The 24,341-nt window shown below is 41.8% G+C and overlaps 1 protein-coding gene across 7 annotated transcripts in view; it reads left to right on the plus strand.

Moving 5' to 3' along the window:
• Pde8b (phosphodiesterase 8B) overlaps positions 1 to 24,341 on the plus strand; it is a 236,991-nt gene that overhangs the window by 159,539 nt on the left and 53,111 nt on the right. For 5 of the 7 annotated variants that reach the window (XM_046427538.2, XM_046427545.2, XM_046427507.2 and 2 more), the window contains exons 6-10: positions 1,934 to 2,022; positions 8,996 to 9,074; positions 12,884 to 13,024; positions 14,576 to 14,664; positions 17,033 to 17,093. In XM_046427538.2, the coding sequence (XP_046283494.1) occupies positions 1,934 to 2,022; positions 8,996 to 9,074; positions 12,884 to 13,024; positions 14,576 to 14,664; positions 17,033 to 17,093 (459 nt within the window). The remainder of the gene's footprint in view (positions 1 to 1,933; positions 2,023 to 8,995; positions 9,075 to 12,883; positions 13,025 to 14,575; positions 14,665 to 17,032; positions 17,094 to 24,341) is intronic. The other 2 variants (XM_046427521.2, XM_058574252.1) reach the window with 1 other exon arrangement.

Consider the following 24,341-nt stretch of genomic DNA (forward strand, 5'->3'; position numbering starts at 1 on the left):
GCCTGCTATTGTCCCTTTCTGCCGGTGTAACTATCTGAGAGATAAATATGTGATTGAGAAGTTTGGAATACTTTAGAAGTCTGGTTATCTTTTCACTTAATAGTTTGCTACTTATTGTTTAGAAAGATTTGCATGGGGTTTATTTTTTATTAGTTAAAATGCAAGATATTTTCAAGTCAGGTGCAGTGCTGCACACCTATAATCACAGTTATTAGAAAGACTGAGGCAGGAGGATCCAAGTTCAAGGACAACCTGAGCAACTTAGCAAGACCCTGTCTCAAAAATAAATAAATAAATAAATAAGCATGCTCAGGGGTAGAGTGTCCTTGGATTCAATCCCAGTAACACTCACACACACGTACCCCCCCACACACAAAAAAAAAAGGAAAACAAAGCAAGACACAGTCTCCATTCTTAAGTAGAATTTTCCTTAAATCTGTTTCTTAACATTTTTTACTTGTTATTATTTTCTGAGTTAATTATTTCTCATTATCAATGTATTCATATAAGATAAGTGCTCATTTTCTTATATATCCTACAAGTAATATGATATATATAAGGAATGTTTTACAAATTATTTGGGTTTGTTAAGTAAAAAAACCCTACTCTCCTTGGAGTGCTGGGCTTCAGCATCTCATGCCTCCTATGAATAGGTGCTTAATGCTTCTTAGATGAATGACAATATAATGCATTTTCTTTGGTTCTATCATTTGCCTATCTATTCATTCATATACTGTTTTTTAAATAAATACATGAAAGTCTTTTTTTTTTCAATTAAGATGAAACTGAAATTAATCGTTTTGAGAGTGAGCAGTTCAGTGGCATTTAGTTTATTCACGGTGTTGGGCGACCACCACCTCTCTCATGAGCCCCAAATAGAAACTCATTTCCCATTAAGGAGTCACTCCCATCTTCTTCCCTGCAACCTTGGCAGTTGCCAACCTATATTCTGTCTCTATGGATTGACCTATTCTAGATAGTTCATGTAAACAGTATCATACAATATATGAATTTGTGTGCTTGTTTTCTTTCACTTATTATTTTTTTCTTTGAGGTTCATGCATGTTGTAGCATATATCAGTAGTTTGTTCCCATTTTATGGCTTGAATGATATTTCATTTTATATATATACCACAGTATTTTGTGTGTGTGTTTGTTCGTGTGGCACTGGGGATTGACCCCAGGGTCTCATGCCCTGTACCACTGAACTACATCCCAGCTCTATATTTTATTTCAAGACATGGTCTTGTTAAGTTGCCCAGACTGGCTTTGAACTTTTGATCCTCCTGAGTGGCTGGAATCACAGCATGTACTGCTGTGCCAGCTTCCATTGTACTTTTGATTTGCATTCCTTTGATGACTGATGATGGTGAGCATCTTTTTGTGTACTTGTTGGTGATTTGTAGTTTTCTTTGGAGAAATGTCTCTTCAAGTTCTTTGAATAGTCTTTCGTTGGGTTGTTCTTTTGTTGTTGATCTCACTGATTTTTTAAGGAACTCTGCATTAGGCACTTGGAAAGAAGCAAAGAACATCTCTCTCCTTGATAGATCATTGATAGTGTGATGCATACTGAACATGTTGAGTTTGGGGCTTTAGCTGATTTTCTTTAGTGCAATATGAAGCAAAGACATTTTGGTATTTTTAATGCTTTGCGGGGAGGCATTCAAAGCCCTTGTGTGTTTATTTTCCTATAACTATTTTATCCCACTTTTGTTATAAAGGGAGCTAAATGTAAGTATTACCTTCTATGTTTCTCATACATTTAAGTAAGCATTTCAAATTCCTTGACATTTTTTCTATTTCATCTCATCCTACCTACGAGATGGCTTATATAACAGTTACTTGGGGGTAGAAACAACTGTTAAATTTTTCTATTTGACTCTCTAAGAAATAATTGGAGATGTCTTATGTATTATCTCTGTTTTATTTTCAGAGATTTATGGAGAATAGCAGCATAATTGCTTGCTATAATGAACTGATTCAAATAGAACATGGGGAAGTTCGCTCACAGTTCAAATTACGGTAAGTAGCAAAACAAGACTGTAGATACCACGAGATTAGCAATTCTTTAGAAAATCTTATCTGTTAACAGGCTGAGGTTCACAGGTTCATAGCTGAATCCCAGGGATTTTGAAACTGTTAAATGGCTAATGGCAGCTGGCCAACAGCAATATCTAAGCTGGGGGCCCACTAATATAATGAAATAAATTAGAAGCATTTCTTATTTTGATAATATTTTCCACTATTTACATCAGTTTTAAAATTATAACCTAGGAAAATTTCTATTTAATTTTTATGTAGTTAGACCAAGATTAAGAATAGCCTTTGAGGGTTACTTTCTATTTTCTACTTATAACATTTATAAATCCTGCTTAAATTCTTATAGTAGAGACAAACTAATGGGAACATTATTAAGCTAGCTTTAATAATTGCTGTGTAGCCACAATAATAATTTCATGAACTCTGTTCGCATCTTCAGTATGCACAAAGCGTCTTTAAGAAATAGACGTGAGCTCTCTTTATAGATACAATGTGCTTTTAAGAGCAGGCGTCTCACTGGTACTCAGTTCCAAGCTGGGATTCTCTTATGTCTGCTGCTGGCCAGACACTGGGTGGTGGCATGTTCTGCTTCTGGGCTCTCTTGGACTATCAGGATCTAACTGATCTGCCTGGATTCTGCTCTGGCTTGCTCTCAGGACCCTCATTTCTTCAACCTGCCCTCCTCAAGCTAGAGGGAAGAGGCAGGAAGTTCTTCTCTACCTATAACCCTCCTGGAAGGGCCAATCTTACAGAACTTCCTGGCATCTCATAGGATAGCCCTACAGAGCTTCTCTCTTTGGCCAACTGAGAGGTCCCTGGTAGTTTCATGCCCAGTGCAAAATTAGCAAGATAGCATCTCCCTGTAATGATAATGTATTTGTGTGTGTAAGTGGGGGTGGTAGAGGTGGGAAATCAAACCCAGGGCCTCATGCAAGCTAGATAATTATTCTACTACTGAGCTACATCTCCAATCCTTCTAACAATTTTACTTCTTATCTTGATTACTTAATTTGTGTTCAAAGATGACAATCCCCCCTGCTTTTATCTCCAGTACTGAGTATTGACCAAGGACACTCTGAGTTATATCCCCTACTCTTATTATTATTTTTTATTTTGAGGCAGCATCTCAATAGGTTATCCAGGCTGGTCTTGAATTTGTGATCCTCCTGCCTCAGCCTTCTGAGTAGTTGAGATTACAGGCATGTTCTACTGAGCCCAGCAACAAAAATCTTTTTAAACCTAACTCTCTTCTATTCCTGGGAAGCACAATTGATTGGCATAAATCTCCAGAAGCAGGTCCCCCTGCTGGGTGCACCCTGGTCTATGAAGTTGCTTTTTGGTGAATAAAGAGCTTTAAGAAATAAAGTGTTAAGATAAATACTTTTTTTTAAATGGAAGAGTATTTTAAAAGAATGTCCAACCAGTGGGAATTCAGATATTTGGAAAACTCTGGTATTTCAAAGTTTTTGATGAGGAATATTGTCAAAAACTTTCTGAATGTTTAAGTGAGTTAAATCCTGGTTTCTTTTTATCTGTATTTTTTTTGGCTTCAGAGAACTTCTTAAAATTTTTCTAGAAAACCACATTGCCTTTACTTCAGTGATTTATGCTTTTTAATAATGTATATTAATTGTTTATATTCCTAGTGGTCTCTATTGCTTTAATTGGGGGGTAGAAAGTCTTAGTATTTTTATTTGAGATGTTTTTACTATAAATAAACTTAGAAAAAGAGATTTGATTCTTGTTTAATTCTTTGTGCATCATCTCCAATAAGGAATGAATAGCCCAACACTCTATAGCTTTGGCAGGCAGTTCCCTCGTTTTATTTTAGATAGGTGTTCCTGTTTTCTTAGGTAACATTAAATGGGATGGCACATGTTAGATGCCGGGAGGGGCCCTGGTACAGATTTTGTACTACACACTGCCATTGGGGACTATCTCAGAGATCTTAGGGGCACTTTGCCCATGGCAAGCAGGACAAAGCAGGCCTATCATTTTGAAATGAATACACCTAGCTGACACAATGGTGTAAAGAAAAGGCTTCTGGTTACTGTGCTTGTGAAATCTGCTTAGAACCCAAGGTGCTGAAAACGTCTATGGGGGTCTTATCAGATTCAAACACTTGATTTCTAACAAGTACCGTGGGGATATGATAGTACCATGACTTCTTAGTCCTCACTCCTGGAACTGGTTGGAGGAGTTGGACCCATTGCTGAGACCATAATGAAAAGATTTAGGTTCTTAATATAAATCAGTGTAAAGCTAGTGAGTGGACTTGACACAGGGAGACTGTGGCCCCAGGAGGGAGGGCTTGCCTAATTCCCAGATCCTCTTACTTTCTACACTATTGTTTTTTAGTGGTTTCTGCCTCTCTACCTTACCTAAGTGTGTGCTCTTTTGGGTATGTGCATGTCCATGCATGTAAATCTCTCAGGTCTACCCAAACTGGGCCCAGCAGATACGTGGACAGTGACCCAGACCATGACCTCCCTCCAGCTCTTTGAGGAATTCAAGGACATCAAGAGCATCTACCTGCACATGACTATGTGGCAGGCAAATGACTATGTCATTTGTTAGACTGGAAAATGAGCTCTTTATTATACAATGCCAGAATAATTATAGTCTAATTATGTAATACTTTTCCCTACAATTCCGCCCCCAGCTGCAGCTAAATATGTAACATGACTGTCATTCTGCAAGGACATAGTGTGTACAGCAGTGTAATGTCGATTATAGACACTTCTGTCCAGAACATCATGTATGGTGAGCATATTTACTTCACCAAGAAAAAATAAAAGATCATGCATGACTGATTGGATCAAACACAACGTGTGGTCTGATTTTAAGATTCCTTTGTGTAGAATAACTTTTTAAAGGTGTTAAGACCTAAATGACTTTTCTGTGTATATTTGATGAATTACTCTGCTGTACAGAAGAACTCATGAAAGGCAGTGTCTGGGATAATCTGAGTTAAATGAGGACCATTTGTCTCTTCTAATGTTCTTATGCCTCTTTATCATGAAAAGACCTATTTCATCTAAAATAAAGATAATGATTTAGTTCCTCATGAGGAGTTTCAGCTGATCCGTTTATATTAATGCAGTTCCAGCTATTCTTTCATCGTTAGTTGGTCTACGAGTTACACCCAAATCATCATGTTTATTTTGCTCCAAATCATAAGATGGTAGTAGTCCTCAGTTTTAGAAAGAATCAAAGTTTCTGAGGGGCAACACTCTGTTTTCCATGGAACCCTTCCTTGCTCAGTGTTGACAGACATTTGTAGAGCACCTTATCCTCACATGGGCTCTGTGTGACAGCCATTGAGGCACAGGAGTGAAGCAAAGCTGTAAACACTTAAAATAACCAGCTCATTCTGCATGTTGTTTTGGAACAAATAGCAAGTCTGTGATCCCTTACTCTGCCACTTCTCCCTCCCCACTCATTCCAAACCCCTGATCAAATGTGAACTTGTGTCCAGAATTTTCTCCCTTCAGACCACCACCTATCCTTGTTCTAGGAGGCTTTAGAGTATGTGTGTGGTGTGTGTGTGTATATGTTGTTTTGGTAGCATGCAAGTCCCTTTCAAAGGGAGATCGCATATTCACCCAGCCACAATTGACAGAGGAAAACACTGAGAGCGAGGGGCCTCTTGCCACCCAGCCTGTTGATGGCAGTGCTGGACTGGGATCAGGTAGCCTGCTTTTCTGTACCGTGCTCTTTGCACTCCATCCTAGTACTAGTTCTTTTTTTTTCTTTTTTTTAAATATTTTTTTGGTTGTAGTTGGACCCAATACCTTTATTTTATTTATTTATTTGTATGTGGTGCTGAGGATTGAACCCAGTGCCTCGCACATGCTAGACAAGTGCTCTACCACTGAGCCACAACCCCAACCCCCTAGCACTGGTTCTTTATAGACTTTCTACCTGCCCTCAGGTGATGTTTGCCTTTTTCTCTCTAAACCTTCAAATTCCTTAAAGAAGGTGCTGGGGAAGCCAGGCACAGTGACACAGATCTTAATCCCAGGTATTCAGGAGCCTGAGGGAGGATTGCAAGTTCAAGGTCAGCCTAGGAAACAGTGAGACCCGGTCTCAACATTAAATAAATAAATAGATAAATAAATAAATAAGGCTGGGGATGTATCTCATGGTCAAGGGCCCCTAGGTTCAATCCCCAATACCGGGGATGGGAGAAATCAGGGGTAATGGTTATATTGCCCATACTACCTGGGTTTCTACACCTAGGGTACTTTCCTTTCCTTTGTTTCTTTTTCCAATTTTCCAACTTCTTAACCCGAAGGATAAAAATAAAGACATGTGAGAAGTGGTGATATGGTTCCCAAGAATGGAAAATTAATAAAGCTAAGGTTCTTCTGCTTGAAGAGTATGAATAATTAATACAGGCAATTAAGTTTTCAAACTCTAGGAACATGACTCAAATTGATTACGCCATTTTGCTGCAGGTTTATTTAAATAGAGTCATCAACCAAAAGAGGTTAAAAGTCCATATAAACCTTGCAGTCTGGTCATGTTTGTCATGGCAGAGGTAAGAGGGAGAATAATATGCTGCTCCTATCAATAGTGTGCGTATAAGAATTTGCTGTGTCCTACGGAATTTGCATCATACCTACAGAAGATTTTATGCTTTGTAGAGAATCATAAGATGAATGTTTAATAGATCAGTTCTGGGGGTTGATCTAAGCTCCTCCCTAAAGGCCATGCTTCAGTTGACAAAATGATAATGGTCTAAAGTACCTGTTTATATACTTAGTTGAAACATACAGGTACCTTAGGGAAAATTCTTTAGCAAGAGAGGAATTTATCGTTTGATAAAATGTGTTAATTAGAACTGAATTATCCAGCTCTCCAAGTTGACATATTAGCCCATACAGAGTGTGTTCCTCCACACATAACTTCTGAGAGGCACATGCTGCCCAGAAATGCTTTCCTGTAGTGCCGAGCTCCACTCTGGACCAGGAGCCTGGAAAGTCCTGTTGCTAAGGCTGACTTTGCTTGCCTCTCCAGAAGCAGTGTAGCAGTGATGTTGGTGACAGTCTTAAGCTTCCTCTTTTTTTTTTTTTTCCCTTACTTAAAATGACTGTTTACAAATGCAGTAGTGGTCATGGGACAGCCAACAGTTTAAATTAGGTGGACTGGAGCATTGAAATAAGGACATGGTCTGCACCACTCAGGAATTTTGGTCGAGTTAGGCTGTTCCTCCCCTCTGCTCTGCTCACCCATGTCATGTTCATTGTCTTGCTTACCATCACACTGATGTCCTCGTCTCTGCAACCATAGAAACTCACTCTGTCGTCAGTGGACTAAAATTCTTCACTCTGCATATATGTTTCCTTACTCTTACTGAATACATTTCTTGGTTTGACATTTCAGCTATACTCATGAGAAAAGATAAACTACAATTCATCTTTCTTTTCACCAAAGGTTTTTGAAAGCCTTAGAGAACAAAGAAATATTACTCTGTGATCCTACAAATAATAACTACCCATGTATTGAATTATTATACAGCATAATCCCAAGCACTTTGCCATAAGCCTCACATACATCATCCTTTCTGATCCTGACAAAAACCTGTGAAATATATCATCATACTCATTTTAGAGATGAGGAAACCAAGGGCCAACAAAGATGAAAATTTGTACAAGATTCCGTAACTGGAGGAATACAGAGCCAGATTTTACTCAGAACTTTTTGCCTTTTTCTTTGTAAACAGAGCAAAACAGGGTGGCAAAGTTAGATTGCCTTGATGACTGGAAAACATGGTAAGAGTTTGTTTTATAAGAAAAATAAATATCAATCCAGTAAATCAATGCCTTTTGTTTTATTTTTGTGAAGGATAAGAAAGGCTTTGCCGACATTCTTTAGACAGTCAATATAAATAACAGAGCTCTAGCTACATACTTACTGTGCAGGACAGTAAATAACTCACTGTGTTTGGAATTGCTCTATATTTGAAAGTTAGTTAAAATTATAACCACAAATTGAGAGTGTGGTTTCCCACATATAAAGGGCAGGTTATCAAGAAAAGTGCCACCTGGGGGGTGCATAGGTATAATGAACTGGGCAAGAGGACTCTGCTCTATCTGCATTTCCTCATACCAGTGGGTATGGTTGGAAGCAAGGTAATATCACAAAAGGAGGGGGAGAAAAAAAAATTCTGTGTCTGTTCCAAAAGGCCAGAATGCCTCAGATCCAATTTAGGCCTAATTAGGTTTTCCTAATTGATGAGGACTTGACTTCTCCCTGACCACAACTGTGAAGGAAATGGAACATCACTGATGTAGAACACATGGGACTTACAAGAGAGTTTCAGCTGCATCCTTATTCTCTTGTGTCAAGTGTTTAAGTTTCATTCAGCACATAAATCATCCATTCAGATTTTGCTGAATTATAAGCTTTCTTTTTGAATCATAAATACAGATATGTATTCTTTTGTTTATGCATTTATCTTACAAAACAACTCTCTTTTCAAAACATTAATACCTGTCTTCATCTGTTCAGGCTGCTATAACAATATACCTGAGCTGATTAATTTATAAGTAACAAAAATTTATTGCTCACAGTTCTGGAGACTGGGAAGTCTAAGATCAAGGAGTCAACAGGCTCAGCCTCTGGTGAGGGCTGGTTCCTCATAGATGGCCACTTTCCATGTTCTCATGTGGTAGAAGGAACAAGGGTGCTCACTGGAGCCTCTTTTATAAGAGCACTGCTCCCATTCATGAGGGTGGAGCTCTCACAACATAATCACTTCCCCAAAGGCCCCACCCTTTAAATACCATTATATGGGGCATTAGATTCCAATGTGAATTTTGAGGGGACACCAACATTCGGACTACTTCAATAGTTCTAATGAATTTGAGATCTGTTTACTCTGTTAAGTTAACCTAAAAGTGAATGGTTTTTTATAGAGGGACTAACATCAATCTTTTGCATCTTTCAGGGCCTGTAATTCAGTGTTTACAGCATTAGACCACTGTCACGAAGCCATAGAAATAACAAGCGACGATCACGTGATTCAGGTATGGGACCAAACACTGTATATTAGTAGCTGTTGAATAGAACCTTTCAAGTTTGAGCCACTCTTGTCCAAGTACTTTCCCGTAATTTTCACATTTTCCTTGAAGAAATGAAAATCAAATTATGCAAAGAAAATACTAATAGACTTAAGCTAAAATTAGATATTCAATAAAGAACAAAAATTGTTAATTCATGTCAGAATCTGCTATTTCTTTGATGGTGACAGGGTAAAATTTTTGGGTCATCTGTTAAGATAGTATTTACATAGAAATAAATCAGAATTATAGAATAAATGCATATATATATATATATATGTATATACGTGCCTATAGGAACAGATTGCTTTCAAAGATATTTATTTGCCAGCAATCGGTGTTCTAATTATAATGCACTCTAATATTAATGTCCTCTTCCTAAGAAAATATCTATAGCAGACAAAACTTTGTTGGGTCTGGGGATGTGGCTCAAGCAGTAGCACGCTAGCCTGGCATGCGCGAGGCGCTGGATTCGATCCTCAGCACCACGTAAAAATAAAATAAAGATGTTGTGTCCACCGAAAACTAAAAAATAAATATTAAAAATTCTCTCTCTCTCTCTCTTAAAAAAAATTCTCTGAAAGGTAGAGGTTCCACTAATTGGTGGTGGCCTGTCTGCAGCAGATTTGCAGTGTCACCATGTGTGAGGAGCACTTGCTATCATCAGTGGAGTACCAATAACAGTGGTCCATCCATGGCCCCCATGACAGGAGATTCACCTTAGCCTCCTCTGAAACTCCCTGTGCGTACAGATACACCTCGCCTCATCCCAGATCAATAATGGCAGTGCCCCCCCCCATGCCTAGGCCCTGCCCTCTGCATTTTCATTAGGTTATCCAATTTCCATTGAAATTGACAAATTGCCCTGTAGTACAGATGAAAACACTGAGTGAGGCAAGGTCAAAGAAAGCCCCAGTAATAAGCATTCAAGCCAAAATATGTAGCCACTTCTTTCTGACTCCAAAACCTTCCTACCTGGTTTCCTGTCTGGCTGTGTTTTTAGAATTTGTTTTTGTTGCTGCCCCTTGAAACCGAGCTGATGGCTCCCTCGAGTTGCTGGCTGTGAGTGGCCTACCAGCCCATAGCTCTGTCTCTGGGACCACAGAGAAAGCCAGACATGTTTCCATTACAGCCAAACACAGGTCCCACATCTCCTCCCCCAACTTTCGTCCGGGCTAGAATATCAATTCTATTTATGGTGGGCCACTTGGCTGTGATTTCAGCAATTAGGAGAAGGGACTCCCTGCCCTCTACACACCTTCCCCCCTTGTAATCTAACTGATGACTACTTGAGAAGGAAACTGAGTCCTTCATTCCATAGGCAGCAATCGGTGGGTAGTAAACCCATATCCCTGGGAGAGGTAATATGGTGACGGTGTTGCCACTGTGGTAGAAAGCATCTCCCAGCTTCTTGCAGAAACAGAAAGAAACAGGAGAGCAAGGACAGTGGACGCCTATCAAGGGGAGATGGAGGGAGAGTTGCTGTGCTGAAAGGGAAACTTGGGTTCTGAAATAAGACTATAGTTTTTTTTTTTTCTCTCAGGGAATTTCTTCACGTTACTTTGACAGATGTACCAGCAATCTGAAATGTAAAACTCAAGGCAAGATGAAGAAGGGAGAAGTTGGATTGGGAATGTTGTATGGAAGAGGGATACTAAAATGACCCTCGTGCTGTGAATTCGAGGCCGAGTCCTCATGCACAGGCTGTCATATTTGTGTTCTTACTGGTACCAGCATCCTTCTCAGGGCACTCCAGCTGCACAGTTAGGTGCCTTTTGGGGGTTGCTCTTTAGCAGTTAGGTAGTAGTACTTAAAATGTAGGAACGATATCTATTATCTATCTGTTTAATCCATCCATCCATCCCTTTCTTCTTGCCTCCCTCTTTTTAAACTATCTGTTGTTTCTTTAAAACATTTATATGACACAGTTCTAAGCATTTTACACATATTTATTTATTCCTTTAAACAATCCTATGAGTCAGGTACTACGGTTATACCTATTTTACAGATGAGGAAAGAGAAGTAATTTCCCCATAGTTCTGTAACCGATAATTGGCAGAGCCAGGATTTGAACTTGGGTGCCTTTCCAGATTATGTCCTGGTGTACCTGCTGTATTCAGAGGTTACAGGATTCCTAGTGTGAAAAAAAAGGGCTAGGACTTCTACCTGTATTAACAACCCAGTGGGGAAAGCATACACACACACTTGAAAATGTACAAGACTACAGCCAATCAACAAGGAGAACAATATATTCTCAAATATTATCTATTTACTTATCAAATATTTACTAAATAGCCCTGAGTATCCAAAGGTTACTCCCCAAATAGCCCTTTCCTTGAGGATTTAAGTGCTCAGTGTTGGAGAGAAATCAACAGAAGTTTAAATTCAGCATAATTAAAACACTAGAAGTCTGCCCGGGAGTCAGTGGGAGCTCTTAGGAGTGGCACACCTGAGATTGGGCAGAGGTCAAGGAAGGATTTCTGAGGAGGAAAGGGACACATTGGAGGTGGGGAAGGGCATTCTAAGCAGACAGCATGTGGGGAAAGGTCCAGAGAAGAGGAACACCTGCAGGCAGCTCAGCGGCCTGCAGGGTGGGGCTAGGAGCCCTGCGGCCAGCCTAAAAGTAGGAACCATGATGGAAAGCAGTGCTGCCCTGTGCAAGTGACAGGCCCAGAAAGAGTCTGGAGATCTGTGAAGATAGTGTCATGGACTCCTCTTCATCAGGAGACCATGACAACAGGACCTGATGGCCAGAGCATCCTCCCCTTCAACTCCTAGTGTTAATGGACACACTGTTCCCAAGGGAGTAGCTCTCCAGGTGTCACTTTGTCACTTGGTTTATGACTGCTCTTATCCCCGTGGAGGGCAGGAATAATCACAGTTGGCAAGACTGTTTTAAAGCATCAGACAGATGGAAATTTGTGCCCAAAGAAACCTGTGACCCAGGTGCAGTGTGTTCTCACATTTTCCCCACGTTCCACTTTTCTTGTCCCTCCACCAGGCTTCTCATCTGGTGGACGTGCTCCTTGAAAAGAAAGTGGTGGATGGGGGCAGGAGCCAGGAGTTAGTTAAGACAAAGCTCTAAGTTCCTGAGCCCACTGCAGAATTTGGAAAGACTGCTGACCCCGAGTGTGTTGTAGGGATGCTCTTTTCTCACTTGTCTCAAACCTAGTATGCAAAGGGATACTTCCTGTGCCATTTAATTACGTTTTACCTTTCAGATTAGACTAGAAGTGGCCCCAGCATTGATAATAGACTGTGGCAAATGGAAAGGAGACGTGATATCTAATTGCTGCTTTACTGAGAAGGCTAATGTAGGCCACAGGCCATTGAACTAAGCGATTTTGTACTTACATATTTATTTTGCAGTGCTGGGAATCAAACCTTGGGCCTCACATATGCTAGGCAAGTGCTTTACCACTGAGCCACATCGCCGGCCCTGTTTTTATTTCTATGTTCTTCTTTTTCCTTATTTAATGCAGTAGTTGGTGATGAAAGAGGCCCTCCTCAAGCCACGACTTCTAGATGAGGGCTTCCTGCTCTTTTCCTGCTAAAGAGTTTCTTCTGGTTTCCCGCAGGGGACCAGAATAATACTTGAATGAATAAATTTCTCTGCCCAGGAGGGAGGCCACTACTCCAGGAGGGTCAGGGAATGAGAGACCCAGTGATACCTCCATTAGAGAGCAGTTGTGCAGGGCACTTGTTGCTTGATACTCCTATGTCCCAGAAGCATCTCTCTGGGGTACACTGATAAAGTCTCCTCCTCCCATTAACAGTATGTCAACCCAGCCTTTGAACGAATGATGGGCTATCACAAAGGGGAGCTCCTGGGGAAGGAACTTGCCGACCTGCCCAAGAGTGATAAGAACCGTGCAGACCTTCTCGACACCATCAACACGTGTATCAAGAAGGGAAAGGTGGGTGGAACTGACCAAACCACTCCAAGAACCCCTCCCCAGTGCTTTTTTCCCCCTTGGGAGTTTTTATGTCCCATCCTTAATGTTGGTTTCCCTAATAATGTCATAATGAAAAGAAGATCTTTGATATTTGCACAGGAGCCAAGGGTTAGTTCATTTTGGGTCTCATATGAATAAGGTGCTTGTCACGATGCTACAACAGCTTTGTGAAAGAGCACTTCATCCGTTGCATGCATGTATCCCACCTGTCATTGCTGGAACACCCTGCCTATCTTTATACCTCCTCAGAGAGCTGCTGTGTTTTTCAGTTTATCAGTGTCTGGGGACTGGAAGGACTTAATATCAGTCTTGATGGGTTAGCTCAGTTTTTTGGGTCAGTTATTGTTTTTCTGTTCTCTCATCACTATTCAGTATTCACTGTGTAGCTTGCTTCTTCCTGACCCACCTGTTCCCCGAGTGGCTTCCACTTCATCCAGGTTTATGAAGGCATGGTGGAGATGGGGGAGGCATTTCTCCTCTAGTCACCTTCCTCCTGAGGGGTTCTGGCCCTCAGAGCTGGGACTGAACTGCCTGTACGCTTTCTTGTAAACATTCCAAGTGCTTCCTCACTTATTATTTCTTTCATCCTCCTTTCTCTGCTGTGCACCAGTTCAATAAATACTGTCTTCACTGAATAAGGAGGGTTTTTTTTTTAATAAGAATAAAATAAGTTTGGATTATTTGAGGGCCCAAATTACTTTAAAAAAAAAAAAAAGTTGGAGCAACAAGACTCAAAAAGGAAACAGGACATTATAAAGTACTCCAGAAAATGTTTGCCCAAAGAATGCAGCCACAGGTCTGGTGACCCCAATATGTGTTCTCAATAGACACATCATATGTGAGAGGGGGCGAGAAATAGCTGCAGAGAATCTCAATTTCTGATTTAACCACTCCCTCCCAGAATTAGTGGAGGTGTTCACCTGGCTCTTTATCCAAGCCCGATCCACAGGGTCCAGAGAGCAGGAATCTTCATGCCTGCCTTGGTATCATCTGTGAAAGCGGTGAGGAGACAGCCTTGCCCTGGAGAAGTCTTGGCTAGGAGGCTGCTGGGATGTTAGAAAGGTGGGGACTTCAAGGAGGGTTAAAGAGTTGAAAAATTATAACCAGATCCTTCACTTTCTGATGTGCAAGTCAGTGAGAATCTCTGCACCTCAGTTTGTCCATCTGTAAATAAGGGTGATAATATCAAGCTCACAGGTTGTTGTGAAGATTTCCAGAGAGAGACTTCTCAAACCTGGTGCCATGGAACCTGTAGGGCTGATAGTACAAATTCCACCCACTGGTCAAGTGTCCTGGGACCCAGGACAAACAGTATAGCAGTGGACATGTTGGTTTTGTGGTCTTGTCTTTATGCACTGTGACCAGCACAACATTGCAGCAGGTGCAAAAATGTAGCGGTTTTGTAAAATGTAACAAAACCATGGGGAACTTTCTCACAGCCTTCTAAGAACCTCTGTGGGAGCAGCTGTGTGCCTCCACTGCAGGATTTAAGAGTTCTCTTTGTCCATGTAGGAGTGGCAGGGGGTTTACTATGCCAGACGGAAATCCGGGGACAGCATCCAACAGCATGTGAAGATCACCCCAGTGATTGGCCAAGGAGGGTGAGAGCAAACTCTTCAACTCTTTCAGCTGAAGATAAGGACTCAGGGGTCTTGTGGGCATTGGGTTTGCACATTGAAATGCCAGCATAAGCCTTAGGTCCACAAATGCAGCAGGGTTGGGCCAGATGTTGCCTATATCAAGAGCACTTCCACTGGGCCAGCAGCAACCTTTGGCTGTGGTTTGCCTACCTTCTCTCCTCCCCGTGGTCTTTCATGAAGCATTGCCCTCACTCCCCACCTGTCCACACCCACCTGATCCTATGTGGTCCCATTATTCCTAGTACCTGCTAAGCATATTTAAGGTCTAGGCTGTCCCTTCCCCTTAATGACAAGTGATTTCCAACCAGAGTTGCCGGTCTCAGCCCACAGGGAACCAACCTTCTTTCCTTCTTGAGGCCCCAACTCTTTGTTGGTTCTCTCCAGACTGACTCTGAGCTTATTCTACAAGGGGTAAAAGAGCCATGGAACCTGCTGACCTGCAGAGAAAGGTGTCTGATCAGGAACTAAGGGCATTTGATTCCATGGAACCCCAGATTACTAGAGAATCCTGTAGAGAGATAGGAAAACAGGCAATTCCTTCTCCTTCTTCCAGTCAAATTTTGTGAGGAGGTTCACAGAGGTAAATAGGACCACCAAATAGGACGATTGTTTGTAAACTAACTTGAAAGTCAACACCAGCACAAGAGTTTGAATTTATAAGGACGTGTGACATGTGACATTTTGGAAGGAATCATGATAGCTATTATTATGCCAGTGACTGGAATCGGAAAGTCCCATATATAACTTCCAGACAAGCCGAGTTCCTTTAAAATCATTATGTGATTAAAAAACTAGATATTTCATGGAGCTGGGGTTGTGGCTCAGTGGTAGCACACTTGCCTAACATGTGTGAGGCACTGGGTTCAATCCTCAGCACCGCATATAAATAAATGAAGATAATAAAGGTCCATCAACATCAAAAAAAAAAAAAAAAGAAAAGTAGATATTCCATACATTCAGCAGTGTTTGTAAATTATTTCCCCTCCAGTTTTACTTTTTGGTTAGTTTGAAAATTGTCCTTCTGTCTGTTCAGATACTACCTCCTGGTATTTCATGCTATTTTGTAATTTGTGTCTTCCCTTTGGCTTGACTCTGGAGGTTGTGGGCACTGGAAGGCCCCTGACCAAGGATTTCCAGCCATGGGAAAGAGGCTGTCCCCAGGCCTTCCTCCTGACGGGTAGCACCTCACCTACAGCCATCAGTGCACATAACCATGGGAGGAAGATAATGCCCGTGGCTGTCATGTTGTTTCTGTCATCATCCTTAGACCATCCTCTCAGAACATCGAAGCTAAAAATCATTTTGTAGGTGTGACCACAATTATTGGGTAACCAAAGCAGAGGAGATATGCTATTGCCTGGTAATTGCTGTCAGAATAATTTTTTTTTTTCTGATTTTACAGATGAGAGAAAGAAATTATTTTATCCAGACATAATTTCCAGTGTTATTTTCCCTAATTGGAGACATTGAGCTATCAGAGGCTATTCTGATTAAAAGTAGAGTAATTTTACCCCATCCTATTTGAGTGAAACTCATTACAGAATAATACAGGATTTTTAAAGCTATCTTTGTAATCATCTAGAGAAAAGTAAACCAGAGAGAGAAAGAGACAGAGACAGAGAAAGACAGAGACAGAGAACGGATGTACCCAAGTCTTCTCAGATATAAATTCTAACATACTCTCTGGATTTCATGGCTTTACTCTTGGTAGAAAATCCATCCTGAGCTGATTTTTTTTTTTTTTTTTGCACAGGGCTGGTGCACCTGTCCTCTTCTTCTTGGTTTCCCTTGTGGTGAGCAGGACCATAGATTGAGTTTCAGGATTCTGTCCATGACCTTGAAATAGGAGGATTTTTCTCTGCCTGAAAAATGCCATCATTATGACAACCATAGTGTGAAAGAATATGGAATATTTAATGTAAAAACAGCAACCATGAAATTTGGTCATTGTCCAAATGAGTCTTTCGCTTTTTATATAAGCAATAAAATTATTCATGTCAGCTGAATTAAGACCAATTTATCTGCAGTAGCATTTCATTTGATCACTGAAGATATCTAGGCACCAAACTTCAGGAGGCCATTGCAAAATGAAATACCCATTAGGAAGGTTTCCAAGCCAGCTAGAATGACCAGGGAGGCTCATGTTTGAAGGCATTGTGTGGGCCCAGGGTGGAAAGTGTGTTTCCTGTAGCTTGGGTTTTGTTTGAATTCTACACCTGCCCTAGGAGGGACCTTGGAGTTTTGCTTTAAGAAGACTGTTGATGTTTTCATTTGTTGACTTGTTGAATCCTCTCCTATCTGACTAATAACTGATTATTTATATTATTAGGAAAATTAGGCATTTTGTCTCCCTCAAGAAGCTGTGTTGTACCACTGACAATAACAAGCAGGTACAGTATTCAGCTTCTTCCGTTTGCTTTGTCAGCTTGGCCGTGTGTTACATCTCAACCACTGTTCTCTGCTTGTCTTTCTCCATATCTTACTGTAGTTGCCAATGAAGAAGGTTTATGAGAAAACTAGATACCTCTGACAGACTTTCCCCCCCAAATTCCTCTACAAGTCTACCTGACATTATTAGTAGTCTACATTAGTTATGCTGTACCTTATGCCTGACTCTCCTGGCTGATGTATTTCATGATATAAAATTCTTCTTCCAAGCCAAAAATGTTCTATTTCCTATCTTAATCTTGTAAACAAAAATGAAGTATGTATTCACTTGAGCATTTCACCACTACAAATGATCAAAAATAATTTCAAAATAGTACTTGCCGTTCCATCATGTAGAGCAATGCATTTGAATGCTGCCTTCTAAAATAACAATTTTAGTATGTTGTTATATTCAGGAACTTTTTAAGGTAGTTTTATCATAGGGAGCATCCTGGGGACAGGTATTTATACTTGATTTATACTTTTACCGCTGGTTCATGTAGATTATTTTATCTTATGCTTTATAATTTGTTGATTAAAAAGTATATAACAAACATAATTGCCCCCCAATCTGTTTTTGAAAAATTGTACAATGTGGCCTCTGATGAAGATTTTTAAAGAAGGGACAGTGTCTCTAAGGGACTTTAAGAGCGCCCAGGGAGGAATCCATTGTATTTTGTGTGGTAGAGACTTGTGAAGTGCAGGATGAGGTGAAGCCTGGTCAGATGAGGAGGTAGACTCGAGCTGGGAGGACTGTGGTCACCTGGGCTCCTTGCAATAAGGAGAGACTCCAGAGGGAGGCTGGGACTGGGTCAGTCGGTGCCTCAGGGCATCAAAGGCATCTGTGGCCATGGGCTTGTTCATAATATTTAGTCCAACCCAAAATGCTTTCTTCAGCACTGAGAATTTAATCTGGAAGCAGGAAATTTTCAGGTAATACCATAAAGTCACATAGAGAGAGGCAAATCCTTAGAGACCCCTGAGAAAGAAAGGGAATGACTTTCATAAGAAAAAAAAAAAAAGAATCTTCAAACAGCCACCCTCTGCAGTCTCTCCTCTCAGACACGCTGGGAGGAGAAATGAGGTCTGCCTGAGAGGTGACACAGGCAGGGGAGGGAGAGGGACAGGCGATCCTGCTGTGTCTTTTACTGAAGCTGTGCAAAGCACTGTCTCTGGGCTATGGACCCACAGTAGAGGACACAGACACACTTGGCCCACCAGTTTGACCTCACTTCCCCTCCTCTTCTCTTTCTGAGAATGAATTGCCAGTCTCCAATTCCACATGTCTGAATCATAACAGTCCCCCACAGTTCAACCCAAGAAGTGTTAAGAACCACCTTGCTCCCCAAAGCACCTTCCTTCCTTTGTATTACGTGCCCCCTCCTCATCATTGTCCACAGCTGTTTTTGTGCTAACCTTCCCTCCCCTCATCTCTAGGAGGGCCATCTAGTATTTGTGTGCCCACCTGCCTGGCACATAGTAGGCCCTCAACCTGATGGTTAGCTTCAACGAAATGGAGAGTCTCAGTCCTGGCCTCCTGTCAGCTATGAATGCTTCTTGCTGGACAGGGAGAGCAGACCGTCCGTTAGCACAGGACTTCAGGATGCAGAAGCAAGGGACCACCTCTTCTTCTCTGCAGCTCTAAATAGAAACGCCTTTACTGCCATGAATCAGCTGCTGTTCTGAGAAGAGTAGAAAACACAGAGCTCGGATACCCTGAGCCATTGACGTCACCTAATGGTGCGGCACAGGCCTAGAGAGACTCTTAGATTTTCCAATAATAAAGCATTTTTATCCCCCTGGCTGGCTACAGCGCTTTTCCTCCTCATCGAAGGCGGCGGGAGTGCGCGGCCAGGGGCTCGGGGGCCGGGGAGGGCTCCCTGGACGGGGACCAGCCTGTCTGCAGGCGTTCCGGTGGTGCTGCTTTCTGGGGTTTAGCCCTGACGTCAAAATCGACCCGTGGGTTTGCATTTTAACAAGGAACAAAATAGTAAGCCAGGCAGCTGACTGCTGGTCGTGTTTGTCATCAGGAAAGATTCCTTTTCCGTTGTGAGCCCTGTAGCTTTTTGCCAAGAGACTGGAAATGCTCAGCGAGGTTTGTCTGCTATAAACATTTTCTCCCCCTCCACTGCACACACTTTGTCCCCAGATGTGCACAAAACACCTGCTCTGTGCTGGCCCCAGGGATGCAGAGTCTTGACCTTAGATGCCACAAGGGTCATGGACCATTAACAGATTGAACAAAACAAAACATAACACAGGGAAGAACCAATTGACTACTGAAAAAGCATGAAACTCGGGGGCTAGGGAGGCTGGCAAAGAGTTTTTGAGGCTTTGTCTAGGACCAGGGCAGCAAACTGCAGCCTCCAGGCCAGAGGTGGCCTACTTCGTACTTACAGCCATGCTCTCTGTGGCTGCTGTCACACCACGACAGCAGAGTGGACCGGTTACAACAGACCCCAGGGCCTGCAAAGCCTAGAGCATTTGCTATATGGCTTTTTATAGAAAAAGTTTGCTGACCTCCATTTCTAGAAGATAATTTTCTTTCTTGAATTTCCCACTTTCTTAGGCTAGGAATATCCCAGATCACCAAGAATTCTTATCCCCTGCCACAGTGCACATACTCTTAGGGGACCCTTTGTCTTCATGTTAACCCCATGTCCTATTTCAAAGCCCGTATCCACCCCTTTACACTGGCATCCTAAGGACGTGAGGACATAGGTCCCTGGAGGCCTTTGTCTTTTCCCCAGGTCAAAATCAAAATTCAAATATATGACTAAAACTATGAAATTTCAGGGATCTGTAGCCATGGCCCAAGAGTGAGACTGCATAGGGAAAAGGAGGTGTACAGAACCCTGCATTACATCAGATCCTCCTAAGCCAGACCAGAGCCTGGCCTGGGAAAGGAAAGGGCCTGAGCCAGGGGAGCCTGTCAAAGCAGAGGGGCCTCCTGGTGCCACCCCTACAGTGTCTGTCCCCAGCATGGTTGCACAAGCCTTCCCTGGTCTCATTCCTCCAAGCCTTGGCCATAAGAATATCCAGGGCACAGCAGCCCTGAAAACCAGTGTGCCAGTGGCAGGCTTAGAGCCTGTGGGAAAGAACATGGGAAGGCAGTAGGCAGAGGAGGACAGGGCTGCAGTTGTCAGTGTCTGTCAGATGACCTGATCCCTCTTCTCATGGAATCCCTCTTCTCACAGGGCCATGGAGAAGCCCTTAAGGAGCTGCAGGTATCTCCCATCCTATAAGAGGAAGCATTTCTTTTGCAAAATCAGGGATCCTTGGCCACATGATGAGCAGCTCTAGAAAAGATGCCCCCTTCCATTCCACAGTGGAAGGTATATACAGGGGAAGGCTGTGGCCAAACTCAGAGGAAGTGTTCTGCTTTCTGGCTAATCAAGGATCCAAGACAATAGCTGAATGAGAGCAAAATGAGACCAGTCTGACCTGATTTTGTACAAGGCTTATAGAGCTGGAAATTGGGGCCCTGATTTTGCAACTCCGTTGATCCCCTGCTCAACCTCATTTCAAGAATGTTATTTCAACCATGAAAAATAGGAAGGGCATAATCTCTGAATGGAGAGTAGCTATTTAACTAGAAAGAATTAGGCTTCATGGAAAAACTGGTTTCTTCCACTGCAAACTGATGTACACGCATCGCCACAGTCTCACATTAGCCTGGGGCCTGACGTTAGGAAGTCACAGCTTCAAAAGCACTTTCACATATGTAACTTATATGAGAACAGAAAGGCGGAATTGGTCAAGTTTACAATGTTGAAATCTTACTTTGGGATATAGCTTATTGGGGCTCATGCATATTTTGTTTTATAAGCTATTTAATCTTGAAATTGTACAAATTAGGAAAAAATAGGACTTTCCTGTCATAGTAATGCACAAGGTTAAGACAGAAGTGTCTAAAGAAAGATCTGAATGGGGATGAGGTGTGAAGGAGCAGGAAAGAGAGAATGGGATCTTCAGTTTTGGGGAAGGCTTCATGGAAGGAAGGAAGGAAGGTCCAGACCCTGGAGGCAAAAGCAGGGGAAAGTTTAAAGGGATTGCTCATATTCGGTTTAAGATGGGGAAACTGACCAAAGCTCATAGTCTTCGTGGATGGTGAGTTCCCCACTGTAAAGGGGTGGGGGTAGAACTAGACTGAGCACTCAGTGGGAAAAACTGTCCGAGGAATTCACTGGAGGATGAACTGGATAGGTGATTCCCAAAGTAAGATTCCTCTGGAGCAGCAGCAGCAGCATCGATGGGAATTTGTTAGAAATGTAAAATCAGAACATCAGAATCAGAAACTCTGGGGCAGGACCTCAGCACTGTTTTAACAACCCTTCAAACATGCCAAAGTTTGAGAGCTGTAGGCCAAGAAGAATGACTTGGAGACTAGGATGGTGTGAACTCTAATCATTAGTCCAGGGGCAGGGTCTGTCCTGAGTTAAAAGTAGTCAGGAAAAAAAAAATTGTTTTCAGTATTCCACTGGCCCCCGAGGTCTCCCTGTCCCCCAAATTGTTACGTACATAACCAACATATTTCTCATGTGGCAAGACAAAGAATATTTGCTTGGTCTTCAGGGCACACATCCAAGCATGACTTCTTAAAACAGAATTGAAGACAAGGTTATTATAGCTGCAAACATGACCTCAGCTGCCTCTAAAAGTGGCCATTCACATTTAGAAGTATATTTTGTGTCATTGACGTATTACCACCATAGAGAGTTTGTACACACAGCAGGTGTCCTGAAATATTTGTTGGTATCTCTGGTAAAGCCACTAAATAAACAAAATTATCCAAATTTTTCCATTTAGCTTTAGTACATATTTACAAGAAGCTATTTAAAGAAAAAGACCTCTGATGTTGCAAAACCACATTTGTTTTTCCCTGAGAAACCACATTTTGAATAATCAAGCTTTGAACAGACATGAATGGAGGACCTGCTGCAAGTCAGGGACCCCGGGAGCCCCTGAGGCTACAAGACTGCAGGAGCTTACAGGAGGGACATTGAGAATTAGCATCGTGTGCATGAGAGGGTCTTGGTTCAGAGGAGGGAGAGGAAAATTTCATGTTGGGCATTGGTGGGGTCATGGCCTGTTTCGTGAGTATCAGAAGTCAAGTTGAGAGGGAGTCATTTGGCTAATAATGGAGAAGGTAAACCAAAGACATTCGAAGTCTATGTACGGACATTGAGCACAGCATGGGAGGAGACTGCACAGGTACTGGTAGACTCAGGTGTTCTTCACCCTGGCAGAGAATCTCCAGCCTCTTGTGGCCAACAGGGCTGCAGGCTCAGAGTTGTCGGCTCTGCACAGCGATATATGGGGTTTCTTTTGCCTCCCTGTGTTTTTATCTTGTCCTCTCTGCCATCACTAGATGTTTATAAGACACTTAGCCTAAGGTGTAGGGTGGGAGAAAGAGAGGGGAGAGAATGATAAGTCTGAGCTGTAACTAAAGTTTCCCTCTGATGAAACCATTAATGTCCCGTCACCAATAATAACCTACTCCAACAGGGAGGACCTGCTCAATTTAGCTTCAAAACTGGAGGCCTAAACATACGGAGAAGTTAGTTTGACTTAAGAAAAGTAACATAGGTTCGGTAATGAATGAGAAACAGACGTAACTGAGCTCTTTCTTAAAAAAGTGATGTTATTTATCTCTAAAGCATTTAAGATAACTAGGACTTAAAGAGGTGATACAATGTTGGCCTTGAAGAGGAGGATTTTTGCCTCCAAAATTAATTTAAATTTCAGAGGTCCCATTTTTATGATTTGTATCATTGAGGCTTTTGCAAGATTCTGCTCATTCTGGAGACTTGCCCATTATATTACCTAAGACCTGGCTTCTGTTAACATTTTACTCATTCACCAATGTTTTGTGTTTGCGATTTATGAGTGTTAGTATTCTCTGGAGACTTTTCTTTTTCCAAGGCAATAGCTGGTGCCTGATTCTTCAGAAGGGATTCATTCAGTTCACATTAAGGAGAAAGGCTGAGGTTTGACATTTGGCTCAGCCTGAGTGAGCTGAGTGAGAGTAAGGTGAGTGAGACACAGCAACCACCTGGCACTTTGGTCCAGCGGTGGACGAAGGAGTCACCGTGTCTCTCCCCACATCTGTGCCTGCTCTCCTGTTGTGCCTGACTTGGCTAATAGGACACCATCCAGTCAGCGACCCACACCCTAAACCAGGGAACCATCCTTAGCATCCTTGCTTTCCTGATTCCCTGGTATCCTGGAAGCCACTTAGTTCTGAAGATTGTGCCTTCATCATAGCTCTTGACCTCATCTCTTTTCCTCCATCCACAGCCCCTTCATTTGAGCCATTAGGACCTCTGGTTATACCTGCTTGCTCTGTCTCTGCACACTGTGTGCTGGAACCAGACCGTATCCACTAATGAAAACTGATGGTTTCTTTTTCTAGAATTTTGTGAGTCATTTGTTAAATTGACCATTATCAAAATTTAAATTGTAGAGCTGGGTGTGATGATGTGCACCTATAGTCCCAGCTACTCAGGAGACTGAGGCAGGAGGCTTGCTTGAACCCAGGAGGGTAAACCCAGGCTGGCTAAGATGACCAGACCCCATTTAAAAAACAATAAATTGTGTAAGAATGCAATTAAACAAATTTTATTTTCAGGAGTATAAGTATCCAAAACCATTACTTCCTTAGCATGTTTCTACATGTGTTATCTGCATGCTAGAGATTCTGCATATTTATTTCATCTTTATTGTGGAAATGCCTCATAAACATAGGCCACTTTGTATGTCTTCCCAACTCCACATTCGGTGACATTATGTTTACAGAGTCAAACAACCACAGCAGAAGGAAATTAGCAAATACTACAGATAAGGACTTTTTTTTGGGGGGTTGGTTCTTTAGACTGAAGAAAAAAAATATTAAAAAACTAACATTTAATTCAAGAAGTTGCTCTAATGAACAAATGAAATTTCTATTTTACTTTCAACTTTTTAATGTAAATGAAATATTAACTAACATTCACCTTGGAACTCTACTCATTCATCAGTCACAACTCTCAGTGGGCTACAGGCACAAGAAGTCAGCAAAAATCAACAAAAGCATTTGTAAGAATCAATTGGCCGTGTAAATTTTACAATAAAGAATATTTTATGGCTCTGTGCGGTGGCACATGCCTGTAATCCCAGCCTCTCAGGAGGCTGAGGCAGGAAGATCACAAGTTCAAAGCCAGCCTCAGAAA

This window comes from Marmota monax, unplaced genomic scaffold (assembly GCF_021218885.2).
Source record: "Marmota monax isolate L192 unplaced genomic scaffold, Marmota_monax_Labrador192_F-V1.1 WCK01_AAM20220418_F8-fsc00018, whole genome shotgun sequence".
NCBI lineage: Eukaryota > Metazoa > Chordata > Mammalia > Rodentia > Sciuridae > Marmota > Marmota monax.